General features: G+C 35.7%; 1 protein-coding gene across 3 annotated transcripts in view; it reads right to left on the bottom strand.

The window, feature by feature from the left end:
• Positions 1–1,832: 1,832 nt before the first annotated feature.
• ksr (kinase suppressor of ras) overlaps positions 1,833–17,056 on the bottom strand; it is a 71,938-nt gene continuing 56,714 nt past the window's right edge. For all 3 annotated transcript variants that reach the window (XM_069846913.1, XM_069846914.1, XM_069846915.1), the window contains exon 17: positions 1,833–14,533. In XM_069846913.1, coding sequence (XP_069703014.1) covers positions 14,381–14,533 — 153 coding nt within the window. In that variant the 3' untranslated portion in view covers positions 1,833–14,380. The remainder of the gene's footprint in view (positions 14,534–17,056) is intronic.

Below are 17,056 nucleotides of genomic sequence, written 5' to 3'. Positions count from 1 at the left end.
TTCCATGCCATACTGATTCGTCTCTTTATTTCCTTCTCTGAATTGCTGGAGAAGGAAAGGTTCTGACCCAGGTAGGTATAATCTTCCACATATTCTAGTGGCTGGCCATATAAGTGGATCGGGTCTTCAGACGCGTTAGTCATTAGTTTCGTCTTTTCTGGGTTCATGGATAAGCCTGCCTCTTTGCTGATCCTGTCCAATTCTTCAAGCATCTGTTTTAGATCTGCTGCTGATTTCGCTACCAATATTATATCGTCTGCGAACCGGAGGTGGGTCATTCTCAGTCCATCTATGGTGATCCCGTATTTACTTTCCCAATGCAGTTTCCTGAATTGGTTTTCAAGCAAGCCTGCATCATAATCCACAGTTAATTCCCGATTTACCACGAAAATCGTCTGTAGCTGCACTTAGATTGGCAACAGGCCATGATTGTTTGGCCAAACACCTGCATAGAATTGGAATATATCAGTCCCCTAACTGCCCATTGTGCAACTCAAACCAAGAAATGGATTCGGAACACCTCAAAATCTGTGCTTCAGTGGCTGACCATGATAATATCTTTGAAAAATATTGGAGTGCAAGAGGTCAAATGACTTTATTGTCAAATGCCTGGCATTAGGAAACAACAACATTAGAGTTAAATATGGCCTGAACTTGAGGTTCGAATAGGCCTAATATTGTTTCTATATTTGGAATCTTTACAGTGAAATTTCCAGTTACGATTCATGTCCCAGGAAACAAAGTACGAGTATCAGGATTAATTTGGTTACGGTACCAGTATTATAGACCTGAAACATTCTAATCCAACATTTGGAACATGAAAGATTACAACAGAGCATTTCAATGATTTACTATATTAACTGCTTTGTTTCATTTCATAATTAAAAAGATGCTGATTGCGACAGTCAAATAGGTAAAATCTAGACTTTAGTCTTCATATGCATTACACAAAGTCGATTGAGTATTTCGTTGTACCGTGCCATTCAAAAAGTGTAGAACTGGTTTGGTTTTTGTATTTGATTTACAGGAAATTATTTTCTGTTCAAGAAAAGTTAACGAATACAATAATACACCAATGTGGATAATTTTACATGAGGATTAGATCTGGAATGATGAAGGAAATGAAAAGTGTATTAAAATAACATCCACACAAAGTACTTCATATATGACCAACTTTCTTGTATATTTGCAACAAGACTGATTATTTACAAGATAATAAATAAAGCCTAATACACTGTAATAACAAGATTACAAATCACTGTACTAAAATGAAATGTAAAAAAGGGCAAAACGAATCACAGACAAACAAAAAAAAAAATTGTATACTATGAGTGATGGTATTAGTGCTTTAAGAAGGAAATAAATTATTAAATAGAATTCTCGAAATTAAGAGAAAGAGGTATTTACATTAAACAACTTATACACTGTATAATATGTACATAGAGTATTATGTACGTAAAGCCAAAATGGCAAGTAAAAGAAGGTAAGAGTTACACTGCAGAAGAGAAGGAATATATTATATATATATACATATATATGTATATATGTAATATATATAGTACATATGTGAAACGTAATGACTTCTGACAAATATATCAACAAAGTGAAACTTATCTTGAACTTTTACAGAAATTTACAAGAAAACACTCTTGCCAGTCTTCATACGTTATGTATCTGTATATACATCTTTGGAATGTTTCAAATACTCGTGCATTCTACAGTCACCAAGAAAAAGACATTTTCTTCCATCCATACCCAATCTAAAAAGACAATAACAATGTGGCATTGTATTCAAACTTTCACAAGCCTCACACATCTTACGCTTAATAAAGTTTTTTTTTTTTTTTTTTTTAAGTTTTATTTTTACCGTTACTGTAGTAACAATCTGGCACACACTGTACTGTCCCATCGTACATTAAGAAAAAATCATTTACAGAGAGATGACAATAATAACAGCTTTTATTACGAGCTACAAGAACGCTAGTGTAACATGCAAGTACATGATTTCTACGGTAGAAACACCTGATGCAACAACTATTTTTTTTTTCACACAACCAATCTAGAATTAAATTCTCACTATTTACACAATTAATACAATTATGATAACATTAATTAACAAGAATGATAATAACGTATGGCACTTCAGGTTTCAAACAATTTCCATTTTGCATTGCAGCATTATTATGAATGTTTGTGTTGGTCTGCGAAAGCGATGTGCACAGATGAGTGAACGAATCCTCACTCTTGCTGTATAATAGGCCGTAGGATGAGACATTGTGTGAAATTTTACTGCAGAATGACAACTAAGTGATGACAATATCGTGCTAGACAAGAGCATCACAAAACATCGAGATAAGATGTAAGACCATCCTAGCAACATGGAAACAAACTGCCAAAAGTTGTAAAACTGTAATACTGTATTGACATGGGAACTGGGTATTTATTATAATTATGACCAGATAAGAATATGTCGCTTTATGATTTTTCTTTTAAATTGTCTATTGGCTTAAAGCCAAAGAAAGCTTCACAAAGTGTTTAAATAGTAAACTCCAACCATTCATTTTTAATTACTTGTGAACAGGTCACAAAATCCTAGATAAATGAACAAACATACTCCTTTATATTAAATTGCTTCGTCCTTATTTTTTCTTGCTTACACAAAGTATGGCGCGTCATTAGCGAAATGACTACAGTGTCAGCTTTCCATGCTTCAGACCAAAATTCAAATATCGGCAAGTCCAAGTGGAAGAAAACTGTGGTGGATAAAAAAAGCGTCGAAGCAGGTTTTCTCATAATACTTCCGTTGCCCCTACCACCACTTCACAGATTTCCCATAATTCACTTGTACAGTGCACAAAACAGTGAGGGAAATGCACTGTAATATATTCCTCAAAGGCCAACTCCATAGAGTCTTCATACAGCAAATGTTCTACACAGAAAGTATCCACAGCAATCCCTGGAGTTGGCACTGACGCCTGAGCATTCGGAAATGGCACCATACATACATAATACCAAATACAGTGATGTAGTGGGAAGAGGTCGGACTTATCTCAAAGTTCAAATGCTGAACTACTCATAAGCCATGAAATCATCAATAAAACGGATACATAATTTCCTTTTATTTTTTCAAAACTGCTTGAAGCTTATATATATATTTTTTTTTGCATAGATTAAGTATAGTGAGAAATACTGGGTATCTGGGCTTATATGTAAATCCATGTTCCAAGATTGAAGTATTGACAAGTCACAAAACCCTGGCTAAACGAACATACATACTTCTGTGTTTATATAAAACTGCTTAAAGCGTATTTCTTTCTGCATAGATCAAATATGGTGAAAGTAGGGTGGATATACTAGATTATAAGTAACTCCAATCTTCAAGTCTTGAAGTTTCATCAATCGTGTAATGATGGATAAAACGAACACACTCTTTTATTTAAAACTGCTTAAATCTCGCTTATTTCTGAATAGAGCAAGCATAGTGAAAGTAGTGGAGGTGGATTTGGCTTATAAGTAACTCCGAGTTCCAAAACTGAACTACCCGTTAGTACCTTCTTTACATAATTATTCTTTTCAAAGTGAAGTTTGAATAAAAAGTAGAGATGTGCAGACATTACTAACTTTTATTACTTTTTTGAGTCGAGTTGAGTTTGAGAAACATTTCATAACACACACAGACACTTCTTTCTCTTTCGAAACGAGTACAATTATGATAATCCTCATTAAGCTTAGAAATTTAAGTATATATTCTGGCTATGTATAGTATATACGTATTTACATAAGTTTCAAATAACTTCGAAACACATGTTATGTTAACTCGGTGTGCAGAGCAAAGAACATCATAAATTTTAATCCAAGCAAGAGGAATGGAATTTTATGTCTTTCATACAGAACAAATAAGAAATGGAGAGAGAAGACGACTTGAAGAGGTCTTTTACCCTGAGTGCAGTACTCTCTATACAAAACTAGGGTTAAAAAAAGCACGGAGATCTGCAAAGCACAGTCACAAAGTAAGTAATTTGACTATTAAAAAGGAGGCTTACTTTTATCACTCATGGAACAAATCAAAGGCATCATAATTTAACGATACAAACATGTGCACCTATATTTAAAGATAAAACACACATGTTAGGTCAATTATACAGTGTTCATAGATTTGATAAGATACATTAAAGGTGATATATTACAGTTATATGAACACTAATAAATACAATAAAATTATTAAAGAAATTAGTTACAGTCAGACATGTTTCGGAGATGCTTCTCCATCTTCAGTGACTATTTACCACGATGGATGGTTCAGGTGATCGAACCATTTGTCATGGTAAATAGTCACTGAAGATGGAGAAGCATCTCCGAAACATGTCTGACTATAACTAATTTCTTTAATAATTATTCTATTTATTAGTGTTCATATAACTGTTAATATATCACCTTTAATGTATCTTATGTGCACCTATGATATATAAACAAGCAAGTAAAGTTACTCTGTTTGTCGCCATATTTTCCAGCTTGGTAATATCTCGTAAGCCATGGTGTGGATGCATGATATGTAGAGACAGTCAAAATTCGTGACTCGCGAAATAGCGAAAAACCTAAAAACCAAATAAACATAGTTTAAAACATGGTTCACATAAAAAATATATAATTACACGTTTCAACTCGCGAAAAATTGCAAAAATCCTATGACTCGCGAATTTAGCATATTTTCTGCCATTATTCGCGAAAAGATGCAATTTTTCAGCAATTTATAAATACATTATCTAAATTTGGAAATTTTAGAAGTTCTGTTTGAAAAATGCACAAGGTTTGGAATGCTGGCGCTAGATGGCGTGAATTGAAATGGTTCGTAAACGGTTTGATGCAACTGAAAGCAGTTTGAAATATCTCTTTGATCAGGTGTCAATCTTAAAGAATCTATCACCTAATGTAGCAGTACATGCATACAGTGAACTGAAGGACATAGTTAAAAATAGTCCTGGACTTTCAGTGCGAGAAGGTTTGCTGTCGTTATGTTTCTAATGTTGACTGTGAACGTTTTTTTTCACAGTTCTCGTATGTGCTAACAAATAGAAGAAGAAACCTTACAATGACAAACTTAGAACTGCTGTCTGCAAACAACTTTGAATGTTAAGTATCTTAGAATTGTTGTTAACGTAAAACTTTGAATATACTGGGTGTTCAGTTCAAAGTGTGTCATGGCTCGCTGTATGTCGTCATGTGGCTAGCCGATGAGCCTAGAGAATTCAATATTCCTACATCTCCGCAAAGGCGTATTACCTATATGCAAGAGAAGTTGCCTACCAAGTACGGCGTTCATTCTGAAGAGTACTTACCGATACGTACGGTAACGCCTGCAGTGGCAGGAATGTGAACTGTTTGGAAACACGTACTGAGGTGAGTTTTTTCTTACTGTCGGAATATGGGGAGAGGGTTAAGACAATTACTTACATACAGTATTTGTTGACATTAACTTCGACGGTCAACATGGACACGGAGCATTTGATTTGTATTGTGGAATGTTGCCGTACGCAACCGATGATAATAAATACCCTGGGTACGACTTGCCCGCTCAAAACACAGTTCGAAAGAGGTTATAATAGCACACAGACCGTACAGACCGCCATCTGTTGCTACGATGTTCAAGTTATACTGTACACGTTCTTAAGTTCAGATTGAACGCCTTGATTAATAGGCAACTTCTCTTACATAAAAGCTGAAACTCGATTCAAATCGCTGACTCACCAACAGTGACGTCATGACACACTTTGAAATGAACACCCAGTATAATTATAATTGTCAATTATCTTAAGCAACATAATAATTTAATAAAACAGGGTGAAAATTCCAGGTTTACTCAAGAATTTTTATCCTTTTTAACCAAGAATTTTAGCCTCCTTTATTCAAGAATTCTGACTGTCTGTAATGATATGGAGGAATTCAACACCTACACTCAGAGAGTTTTACAATGTATTGCTGTGTTGGTTGTTGGCTTCTTGGTACCTCCATGTGACATGAATTTAAGCAAACAAAATTTCCTGTTTGTCCCAGAACAGGTTAATACATACCAGTTGCTCGGCTCATTTGATTGGCAAAAAGTTTCACATCATTCATACAGCCTAAATCTGGCTCTGGGCAACGTCCATTATATTTCTTGTATTTGGGGACATTTCTTACTGTTCAAATTTTGATGATTAAGAGGAAATTAATTGAAAATTGGCTCAAATCACAGGCAGTTTACTTCTAATGGCATATACAATACCTTGTGCTCATTACGAAAATTGTAACAATGTTCAAAATTATATTAAAACATGTAGAATTTTATAAAAATAAAACAGTATTTTACATTACGACTCTATTCAATAGTTATATAATACTTACTTAATGGATGTGCCCTGTGACCCCATGCTCTAACATGTCACAACCTAATTCACTGACATTCTGGAAAACTGCATCTCTGTTACCTTTTACTACTTTAACACACCTATTATTATCTGTTATCCATTCTTTAAATACCATAGCACAAATACTTTGCATCCTTATTGCACTAGTTTGTTGTATGATAGTTTTTAAATCACAGTCACTGGGAAAATATCGTGAGAAGGAAGATTTTTTTAGAATTTGCTCAATGTTTCGAAAGTTGTCATACCTGCAAGTTTCTTATTGCACTCATTTTTTAAATAGACACGATTTCTAATACAACACCATGTTCTGTAGTTACATATGCTTAAAATAAAATCAGTACATATAAACTTGCAGATATACCCACACTACTTAAGGCTAGCCAGAAATGGCAGATGGATGGCAAGAAATAATTTCCTCTTTCTGATTATTCATTCTTTACTTACTTATTTGTTAACTGCCAATGACAAACTTTCTTTCCTACATTATTTACTCTCTGTGTACTGTTGTCATAATCTAAGTTATTCAAACTTAAACATAAACATAGCATTGACATGAAATCTAGGACCATCCTATTAAATGCGACCATTTACTATACGTTTACATAAATGCAAAAATAACATCATTAAGTTAAAAGAATAGCACTACAAAATCTGTCCAAAGTCCATTACACAGAATTTAAATAAAACTTACTGCCTAGCAACAGCATACAATTGACTCCTCGCCTAGTTTCATCAATTGACTATCACCTGAGAAACCAATGAAAAAGATTATTTCTTATGTACGGGATCTTGCATAAGTAACAGATTACTCGAAAAATTGACTAATTTTTACATTTTTTGTCTGTGTTGCACATTTCTGCTAGTAAGAGCCTTTCCCGGTGCCATACACTTGATCTGATTACGCATTTGCCCACCAGAAGTCAATCTAGTCACAACGTGTCCACCAGAAAGCACCGTTTCTATTCCATATGTATTTTCATTGGCATAACAAATGAGCGTCATGCACAGGATGTTCGCACCTTGCTGATGAAGTGTTTCCTAACAGGTGGATTGGTTGCACAGGTTCAATTGCTTGGCCGCCACAATCTCCAGACTTAACTCCCCTGGATTTCATTTTATGGAGATTTGTTAAGGATCGTGTGTTTGCAGATAAATCTCGCACCATCCCAGAATTGATGGAAAGAACTATGCACACGATACAGATGGTTGCTCCTGAAATGCTCTCGAGTGTGCACAAGGAGATGGTCCGTCACTTGCATTTGTGCATTCTTTGAGGCAGCATATATGTTGAGAACTGTGAGCCATAATTAGTGTACTTTAATTGCAATGTATCGTAATTTGTGGTTTTTTGACACTAATCCTAAGTTTTAAATTTCATAGCAATAGTGTCATTCATTTCTACATAGAAAAGTGGAGACTTCTGGTGGGCAAGCACATAACCAAATCGAGTATACATCACCAGGAAAGTTCTTACAAGCAGAGATGTACAACACGGCCACAAATTGTAAAAGTTAGTCAATTTTCGAGTGCTCAGTTACTTATGAAAGACTCTGCATATATATTTCTCATTCTGCCATGGTGTTCTAGTTGCTGTAGTGCTGGACTTGCAATCCTGTAGACCAGGGTTCGATACTCGGCATATCCTCGATTTATAACTTGTGCTAGGCAAGTCTCTGGTCCAGGTATCACTGGGTTTTTCTTCAGGAGCTCCAGTGGCATCCCAACAAATCTTCATCATCATCTCATCTCACCATGGTTGTACCGTAGACTGGCCCCCAATAGCGCACCCTGAGCAATGACTCTGTTGGTAAATTAGTCTACACAACTAGCTTCATACAGGTGAATGACGAACAGCCAAGTACCCACCATTAGAAAAAAAATACATTCTGAATGCTCAAATTTTCATTTTTATGTTTCTGTTTATGTCAGTCCATTATCTTTCAAGTTTCCACTGCTAAAGTGAGAGTGCGCTTTCCAGTCAAGCTTATGTGGCAGCACGTGAATGACACCTGGTAGTGGTGTCCACTGTCACTAACCGTATCAAGTGCAACATAAGAAAAGAAACAGTGATTTTTCTGGCAAGTGGTGCAGAGACAAAAAGTTTTATGTCTGTTTTACTTTTTCACTATAACTTCTTACTTAATATTTTTAGTTTTAATTACGATAGAATTAATAATTATTATTTTGAGAAGATGTGCCCTTTCATCATATATCGGCCATCTCTGACTAGCTATATTACTATCATAGCTCTGTGAAGAAGACTAACTGTCAAGTCAAAGATATCAACATTATAGTATATGCAATTCTCACAAAAAAACAGAGCATAAATCTGAAGTTAACACATTTCAGTCTTTCTTCTTATGCCTTCTTCTCATAGAGTACAAGAAGGTGAAGAGGGAGGTCTTTTCTGTCAGTCTGTCTGCACGTTAAGTTTCGTTATAACTGAATTAAAAAAAAACACTTTACATACGGACCTAAATACACGTTAAAATGTTATTTATAGAGTATTGAGGTTCAAATAAAACTTGTAGGTTGGGATAAAATATTCACTTCATCGATGACACATTAATTTAAGGGAAACTGCATCGTCTTAGAGAAAAGTACACTGAATTACAAAATCACATTCATCTGTAGTTTTTGTAAACATGAATTCATTTTTACAAGGGTTGATTAAAAAAGTTTTCAGACTGATTTCTTTTTCTCCGTGTCATTATCTCCCATATGCTAGTCCATATTATACCAGTCAAAGAAGCCTTCTTGGGAGGCCACGTACATTTTCTCTTCCAGATCTACCAACTCTCCCACAATGTATTTTTTAGTTGGTTATTTAACAATGCTATATCAACTACTGGGTTATTTATATCGATGGGATTGGTGATAGCAAGATGGTATTTGGGGACATGAGGTCGAGAATTGCCATAGATTACCTGACATTTGCATTACAGTTGGGGGGAAAACTCGGAAAAAACCCAATACCCTAATCAGCCCAAGTGGCATCCAAATCCACATCCAAACGCAACTCCAGATCAGCAGGCAAGCACTTCAGCTGACTGAGCTACACTGGTGGTCCCCACAATGTACAAATATTTGAAGATAATAATAATAATAATAATAATAATAATAATAATAATAATAATAATAATAATAATAATAATGAAGTTGACTAAAGCACGTGCACAACTCTCACAGTGATATGACTGTTAGCAAATAGAAATTAATGAGAATGGACATTGACTGAAATTTTCTGCTTTTTTTTTTTTTTTTTTTTTTTTTTTTTTTTTTTTTTTTTTTTTTTTTTTTTGCATGCAATAGGTTAGCATTTGATTCCACTTTCAAACATCAGTCACTGTAGTCGAGCACCTGCGAACCGTGGACTAACAATCCCTATTCACTAGCAGGTCTGCTAAAGAATATTTGTTTTGTTGATTGTGGTGCGATACTAGTGCCAACTCTAAGAAAAAGGCATAATCTCATGCTCATGTAGATACACCTGGTTTGAAGATCCCTGAAATGTCACTGCTACAACAAAAGTACCGACATGCAGTGTCCGTATTTATAATTTCCTCTACGCTAAGTCATCTATTTTACTTAAGTATAGTCATTCTGAATAGCCATTCAATAACTACCAAAAATACAATATTGTCGTTCTACTGTGATTATTTTTCAAATGACAGCTCTAAAAGAAAAAAGTATTACTGAAATTTATTAAATTATTCAACATTGCAGCCATGATTTGTTCCCTGATTTTGACAGACACAGCTGTATATATTTTTGTGCAAAAGTTAGTCTTTGCTCTGTTAACATTGAGTGGGAAAGCATTAAAATTTTGTACATTCATTACAAGGCATCACTTGATTCTTCCACCTATATTTTCTAGATTTTGAGGGAAAATTCCCATGAAATGCTGAACATATTATTAATCAGTAGCCGATACTGTATTATGTAATAATGTGTCACAGTCTTCACATACAGAGCTTGCCATCTCACTGTGTTTGCATTATAAGTAAATTATTCATCATGAATGTGCATTGAGAGCAAAACTATGGCAATAAATGGAAAGAACATATCACACTAAAAGAATGATCACTTGAGTCATGTCTGACACCATGTCAGAAGACAAAAAATGAATGTACATAATTCTTTGAACATTGAAGAGGAAATACATTTTCTTATTCGAAAGTATGCCATGTTGGCTAATTGTAAATGACATTTTGACTTGTCCACTGTAAAAAATATATACCGTAATAATTTTTCATCTGGATATAGTAATTATTTATATGAGTTATCAACACTGATTATGTTTTATATAGCAAAAGGTAGTACACCATAAGATGAACAGCTAGAGCAATGGCTTTCCATGCTGGTAACTCAGATCCGATTCCTGGCGGCTTCAAGTGGAATTTGTCATGGTAGGTTTTTGTGGCATACTCTCATTTTCCTTACCAGCATTCCACTATTGTTCCAATAATAATAATAATAATAATAATAATAATAATAATAATAATAAAGGTAAAGGTATCCCCGTAACATGCCATGAAGGCACTTGGGGGGCATGGAGGTAGAGCCCCATGCTTTCCATGACCTCGGCACTAGAATGAGGTGGTGTGGTTGGCACCACGCTCTGACCGCCTTTTACCCCCGGGAAAGACCCGGTACTCAATTTTATAGGAGGCTGAGTGAACCTCAGGGCCATTCTGAAAGTTTGGCAACGAGAAAAAATCCTGTCACCACCTGGGATCAAATCCCGGACCTTTCAGTCCATAGCCAGCTGTTCTACCATAATAATAATAATAATAATAATAATAATAATAATAATAATGTGAACCATCAGAATAGCTCAGACAGTAGAGCATTTGCCAGCTGATCTGAAGTTTTTGCTCGAATGTGGGTCCGATTCCCACTTGGGCTGATTACCTAGTTGATTTTTTCCCCGAGGTTTTCTCCAACTGTAAGACGAATGTCGGATAATCTATAACGAACGAATCCTCGGCCCCATCTCGCCAAATACCATCTCGCTATCGCCAATTCCATTAATGCTAAATAACCCAGTAGTTGATACAGCATCGTTAAATAACCAAGTAAAATAAATAATATGATATTATGTAATTTGCTTCCCATGGTGCACCAAGAAAATGCTAAAGCAGCGGCAAGAAGAACTACAGCTTCGGCATATCACTCATAAATGGGGATGCTTGGGTGAATGTTGCAGAGTCAACTAGCCATCATTGAAAAAAAAAAATCATATATAGCAAAAATCTCTTTAGGTTACCATTGCAACTCTTTGCATTTCTATCCTGCTGGTTTAACAGCTGCAATGTGTATTCTTATACACTCACTGGCACAAAAAATGAAATTTTCTTACTTTTATTTTTAAGATCGAAGTTATTGCTATTGGTAACCATACCTACCTACCGAAAATATTTTGGTTACCGCAATGATATACAGACATTTTACCCACATTTCATTTAATTAACAATTCAATTGTTTCCACTTATAAACATGTAGCCAAGTCATTTCAATGAAGACCTTAATTTAATGACTTGAAATGTTTTGCTTTTGTGCCAATCAGAGTATATCCATCCAATTTTCCAAATTATCATTTCTCAGGCATTTTACTTTAAATTTTGGTGGTGGAATGAATTTTAATTTTCTCGAATCCCTCAAATTTTTCACTTAAGTTCCGGAAGATCCTGCTAAATGGCTTATTGAAAACAGTGTCGCACTCAGTTTTTCTTGTTTTGTTAGTGAACGCTCTATTGGACGTCAATGGAGTTAAAACTATTCTCTCCAAAGTTTTAACAGTTTTTTAGGTCAGGATTCGAAAGATTCGAGTTTTCGAGTCTCGAATATTTTTCAAGATTTGCAGGATTCGAGGATTAAAACGTGCCATTCCTAGCGAATTTTCTTAGAGATGTCACAGGAAGTGATACTATCTTCACACAGGATCTCTTTTACACTAATCACATTTAGGCTGATAAGGAATGTGTGTCATGATCAATGTGCGAATCTTGAGAACTTGTCTCCTACTGATTGTGTGCTAACCAAATGTTTCTTTCAACATTTCATAAGTGCCACCATGGTGGTCTAGTGGCTAGAGCGCTGGACTTACAATCCTGTGGACCAGGGTTGGGTCCCTGTCATATACCCAATTTGTAACTTGTATTGAGCAAGCCCATTCCGATTCCTCTGTAGGATCCCAACAAACCTCCATCCTCATCTCATCTCACTCCGGATATAGCATAGACTAGCCTCCCATAGCATACCCTGGGTAACAACTATGTCGGTAAAATGGTCTACACATCTGGGTTCACATGGGTGAATGATAGTCAAGTACCCACCATTAAAGAGAGAGAAAAATCATAAGCCCATGTAGCATCTTGTTGTAAAGGATGGTTCTCAATAAACCGGGAACGAGAACCAGAATGAAAACGAGAAGCAGACGACGTGAATATGAAAATTTTTGATTCACAATAAAACGACAACGTAGACAACTATGCATATCGATATGTATGTCAATAACAATATGTGAAGTCGATATTACGCATTCTGATGTTATTTGTGTATAAATAACCAATGGCGTTCTCTCATGAGTACAAGGCAGCCAACATAAACGCAGGTTAACCAACTTCGAAATTTCAACTGAAACATTTCATTAGGTACAGTACTATAAACATGCCCATGCATCTTTATTATCACAACCTATTTTAAGTCTACTATAACGTAAAATAATTGGAGAAGAAACATTTGTAATAGAACAAAAATGAACACAACAGTAGTTATTGAATTGAAGCATGAATATGTAGTGTGTAATACAACCAATACAGTAATAAAATATGATTCACTTACGATCGGTGTTCAAAGATGCAGCTATTGAAAGCCACGTATTCTCCTTCATTTTCTCATCTTTATACAAGGCGCGCCACTTATAGTAAACATGAGCATTTTCCTCAACACTCAATATTAGAATCTCATCAAATAAAAATTTGCTCCATGATGCACAGCACAGAACAAAATAATGCATAGGTTATGTCACGGTCTTCTTGCTACAAAATATACGACGACAAAATAGTAGCTTTTAGATGGCAATAATGAATCTAGTGGGCTGTGATCGGAAACGTGAACGCCAAAGTTGAAACTTGGCCAACTCTCTGTTCCCGATCCCGGGCTCCAGCAAGCTTTTCGTTAATTGTGAATGCTCATATTTAAATGTACACATTTTAACAATTTTACCGTTTTCGTTTTCGTTCCGATTCTCATTTCCGGTTTATTGTGAACCAGCCTTTAGTCTTGAAGCATAATTTGATGCACACATGCTGTTCTTTCAAATCTTTCATCTCCTCTGCTATCATTAATTGCAGAAATCACTACACACAACTTCAACTATCTTTTCCATCTAAACAGGAAACGTCCCTGTACTCAATATTAACACAACCTAGTACAAAAGGATCACTGCTGTAGTATTAGATTTATCTTATCATCAGTCCGGAAACTTTTTGATCAACTCTGGTATATGGTGAAGTATATCGTATTTACACCATGTCAACCTTATTCTATTTTGAATAGAGACAAGCTCTTTTAAAAACTCAGGTCGACTCAAAACTTCGAGTTTGAACATCCCTATTCAAAATGTCAAATCACATGTAGTAATTGGAAGGTGAACACCTAATTCATTGCAATATTTGCATACCCTTTTCATTAAGTTAAAAAAATATCTGGGTAAACCAGCCTGCGAGATACATTATGAATATATTATATATAGACGAGTTGAAGAGTATAGAACAAGCATAAATGTTGAAAGACTACTTTCTTCTAAACATTGAATGAATCTAGCCATAAGGCTATACAGTTTTACCTTCCAAATTTGGAACCAATTACATTAGTAATTACAAGTTTTAATTCTACTGTCTGCCCTAAGAAAGGCAATTATGGCATAACTCATCTTTCAATTACTTCATGTAAATCCTCACTTATCTACATTAAAAGACGGACTCTGCAGAGCGTGACAGGTGAATGGGGTGCGATGGACTACGAGCAAGACGTTTCTTTGGCAATTTTTCCAGTGTCTTCAGAAGCCTGGCAAAGTCGGGCCGTTCTCCAGGTCGGTATGACCAGCACAGCATCAAGATATCCTATACACACAAACATAAGAGTTTAAGTAAACTTTACAGGTTTCTACACACTTTACAAATATTTTAAATTTTGCTAATAATTAATTCTTTAATCATACTTTAGTGAAAATGGAGTACAGCAGATTTAAGTACTAAAATAAATACAGAAAAAAGGATAAAGATATGTACACAAATAATCTTCTCTATTGGATTACCCGAAAGCCTAATTCCAATAAACACAGTCATCGCAAAAGCTTAAAAACTCAAATGCAATTTCAGAGCACTTCCTTAAGGTACGGTCACACGTCGCTACTTTTGCAGAGATGCAGTACAAAAAACTGCGCAACTCTCGTACTGCGATGTGTGAACAACGGTGCAACCTGAAAAGTAGCGGCTGCCGAACCTGCTGCTCGCTACTTTTCCATGCTGCACGCAGCTTAAAAGTAGCGATGTGTGAACGGGGTTCTCAGGGTTGCAGCCGCAGCATTCTTGATATTGGTTTTGTTGAAACTTTTGCTGCGGTTGCGACCAGTGTTGCCACCCAAATGTGCCAATGATACTTTTATTGTTTGGATATATTTTAATGTTAGATGTGATGAAAATAAATTATTTGTAACAGTTATTAAATGCACAACACAGTCTGAGCATATTTGCTGACGATATAATTCACTTTTTTAATTTTCTGTAGCGTAGTTTCAAACAGGAGGGTTGCCAACATTGATTACATAAATATGCTGTTGGTTATCATTTAAGTATATAGGCGTTTTTAAAAGCTTTATAGTAAAAATAATGCCAATTTCTGAATACTAGTTAGGACAGAAAAGCAAATAATAGATAAGTAAGCTTTCGCATGAGTTTCTTAATAATGAGAACATAACCACAAAATGTATATTGAGAAGTCAACACGGAGATGGAAACCTGCAGCATGACTGCGGCTGCAAAAGTAGCGCCTTGTGTGTGAACAGACTCGCAACCTCCAGGTGCAACTTTTACTGCACTCGGGTTGAGCAGCACGAAAAGTAGCGTGCAGCGCGCTACTTTTGGCTTACATGTGAACACGACATGCAACTTTTGCAGCTGCAGTACAAAAGTTGTGCAGCAAAAGTAGCGACGTGTGACCGTACCTTTAGAACTAGCATTATACAAATATGATGCAGTTTTTGGGGGTCTTCAGTTGTCAAAACTATAATCACAAATTGAATTCAACAGAGAAAGCTGCCATTTCTATGGTCTCATTAACATAACTTTTGCTCTCATTGCAAACAAACATACATGTTACATTTATTGTGATTGGTTGCAAACTTAAGCTTAGCTGTCATTTCGCAGATATTTATCACAAGTACACAGTTCCACTGAACTGCAGTTGGATTCTTTTAGTTTTTAATGTTTTCGCATATCCTCCATGACAGTGAGATTTACATGTCAAGTAATCAAACTAAATCGCTCTCTCTCTGTCTCTTTCTCATATATATACAGAGTGAATCACCTAATATTACCATCTTAAATATTTTCTAAATGATTTGTGTGTTGTTTCCACGAAATTAAAAGATAAGCAGAGGATCACACATTTAGCATATAGGGTTGTCAGACCTCTGGCCTGTCAAGTAGATCACCCAGGTTTCAGTCCTGGTCAGTGCTGTACAGTAGACAGTATTTTTAACACAGGAATCTTCTATGCCACATCAATAAATTTAGGAATGCAGTTATATTGTCAGACTCCAAAGCAGCTATTCTATCAATCGTCTCTAAACACACACCTTCATCTCAAACAGCAGAAGTAACTAAAATGCTCTCTCAATTAATAACACTCAATAAAAAAATTGTATTCCAATGGATACCATCCCATTGTGGAATCCTGGGAAACGAGAATGCGGATGCATTAGCAAAGAAGGGCAGCACTGCTACTTACAGACCTGTTACTAAATCTACGTATTCCTCTATGAAAAGATTGATTAAATCTACATACTTAGACTTCAACAAACAAAATTTGATAACTCAATCCCAAGGGAAAAAATGGAACTCTCTGCATCAAAATCCACAGTTAATTCCCGATTTACCACGAAAATCGTCTGTAGCTGCATTTAGATTGGCAACAGGCCATGATTGTTTGGCCAAACACCTGCATAGAATTGGAATATATCAGTCCCCTAACTGCCCATTGTGCAACTCAAACCAAGAAATGGATTCGGAACACCTCAGAATCTGTGCTTCAGTGGCTGGTCATGATAATATCTTTGAAAAATATTGGAGTGCAAGAGGTCAAATGACTTTATTGTCAAACGCCTGGCATTAGAAAACAACAACATCATTTTTAACACAAAGATTGCAAGAATGCATGCTGCGCCCACAATTTTTGTCATTTACACTTCCCATCTGGAAGGTCTGGTAACAAGAGTGAAGAGCGGAAGGAGGAGGAGATGGAGAATGAAGGCACTTACATGGACCATCCCTGATTGAAACACATTGTAAACCCTCATTAAAATCTATAGTTTTCCCTTAAAACCTTCATTTTGTTGCATGCTCTTTTCCTTCATCTCAGTCAAA

The sequence above is a fragment of the Periplaneta americana genome, chromosome 15, assembly GCF_040183065.1.
Source record: "Periplaneta americana isolate PAMFEO1 chromosome 15, P.americana_PAMFEO1_priV1, whole genome shotgun sequence".
Lineage (NCBI taxonomy): Eukaryota > Metazoa > Arthropoda > Insecta > Blattodea > Blattidae > Periplaneta > Periplaneta americana.
Note: the sequence above shows the minus strand (reverse complement) of the source record. Positions and strands in the feature narration are given on the sequence as shown.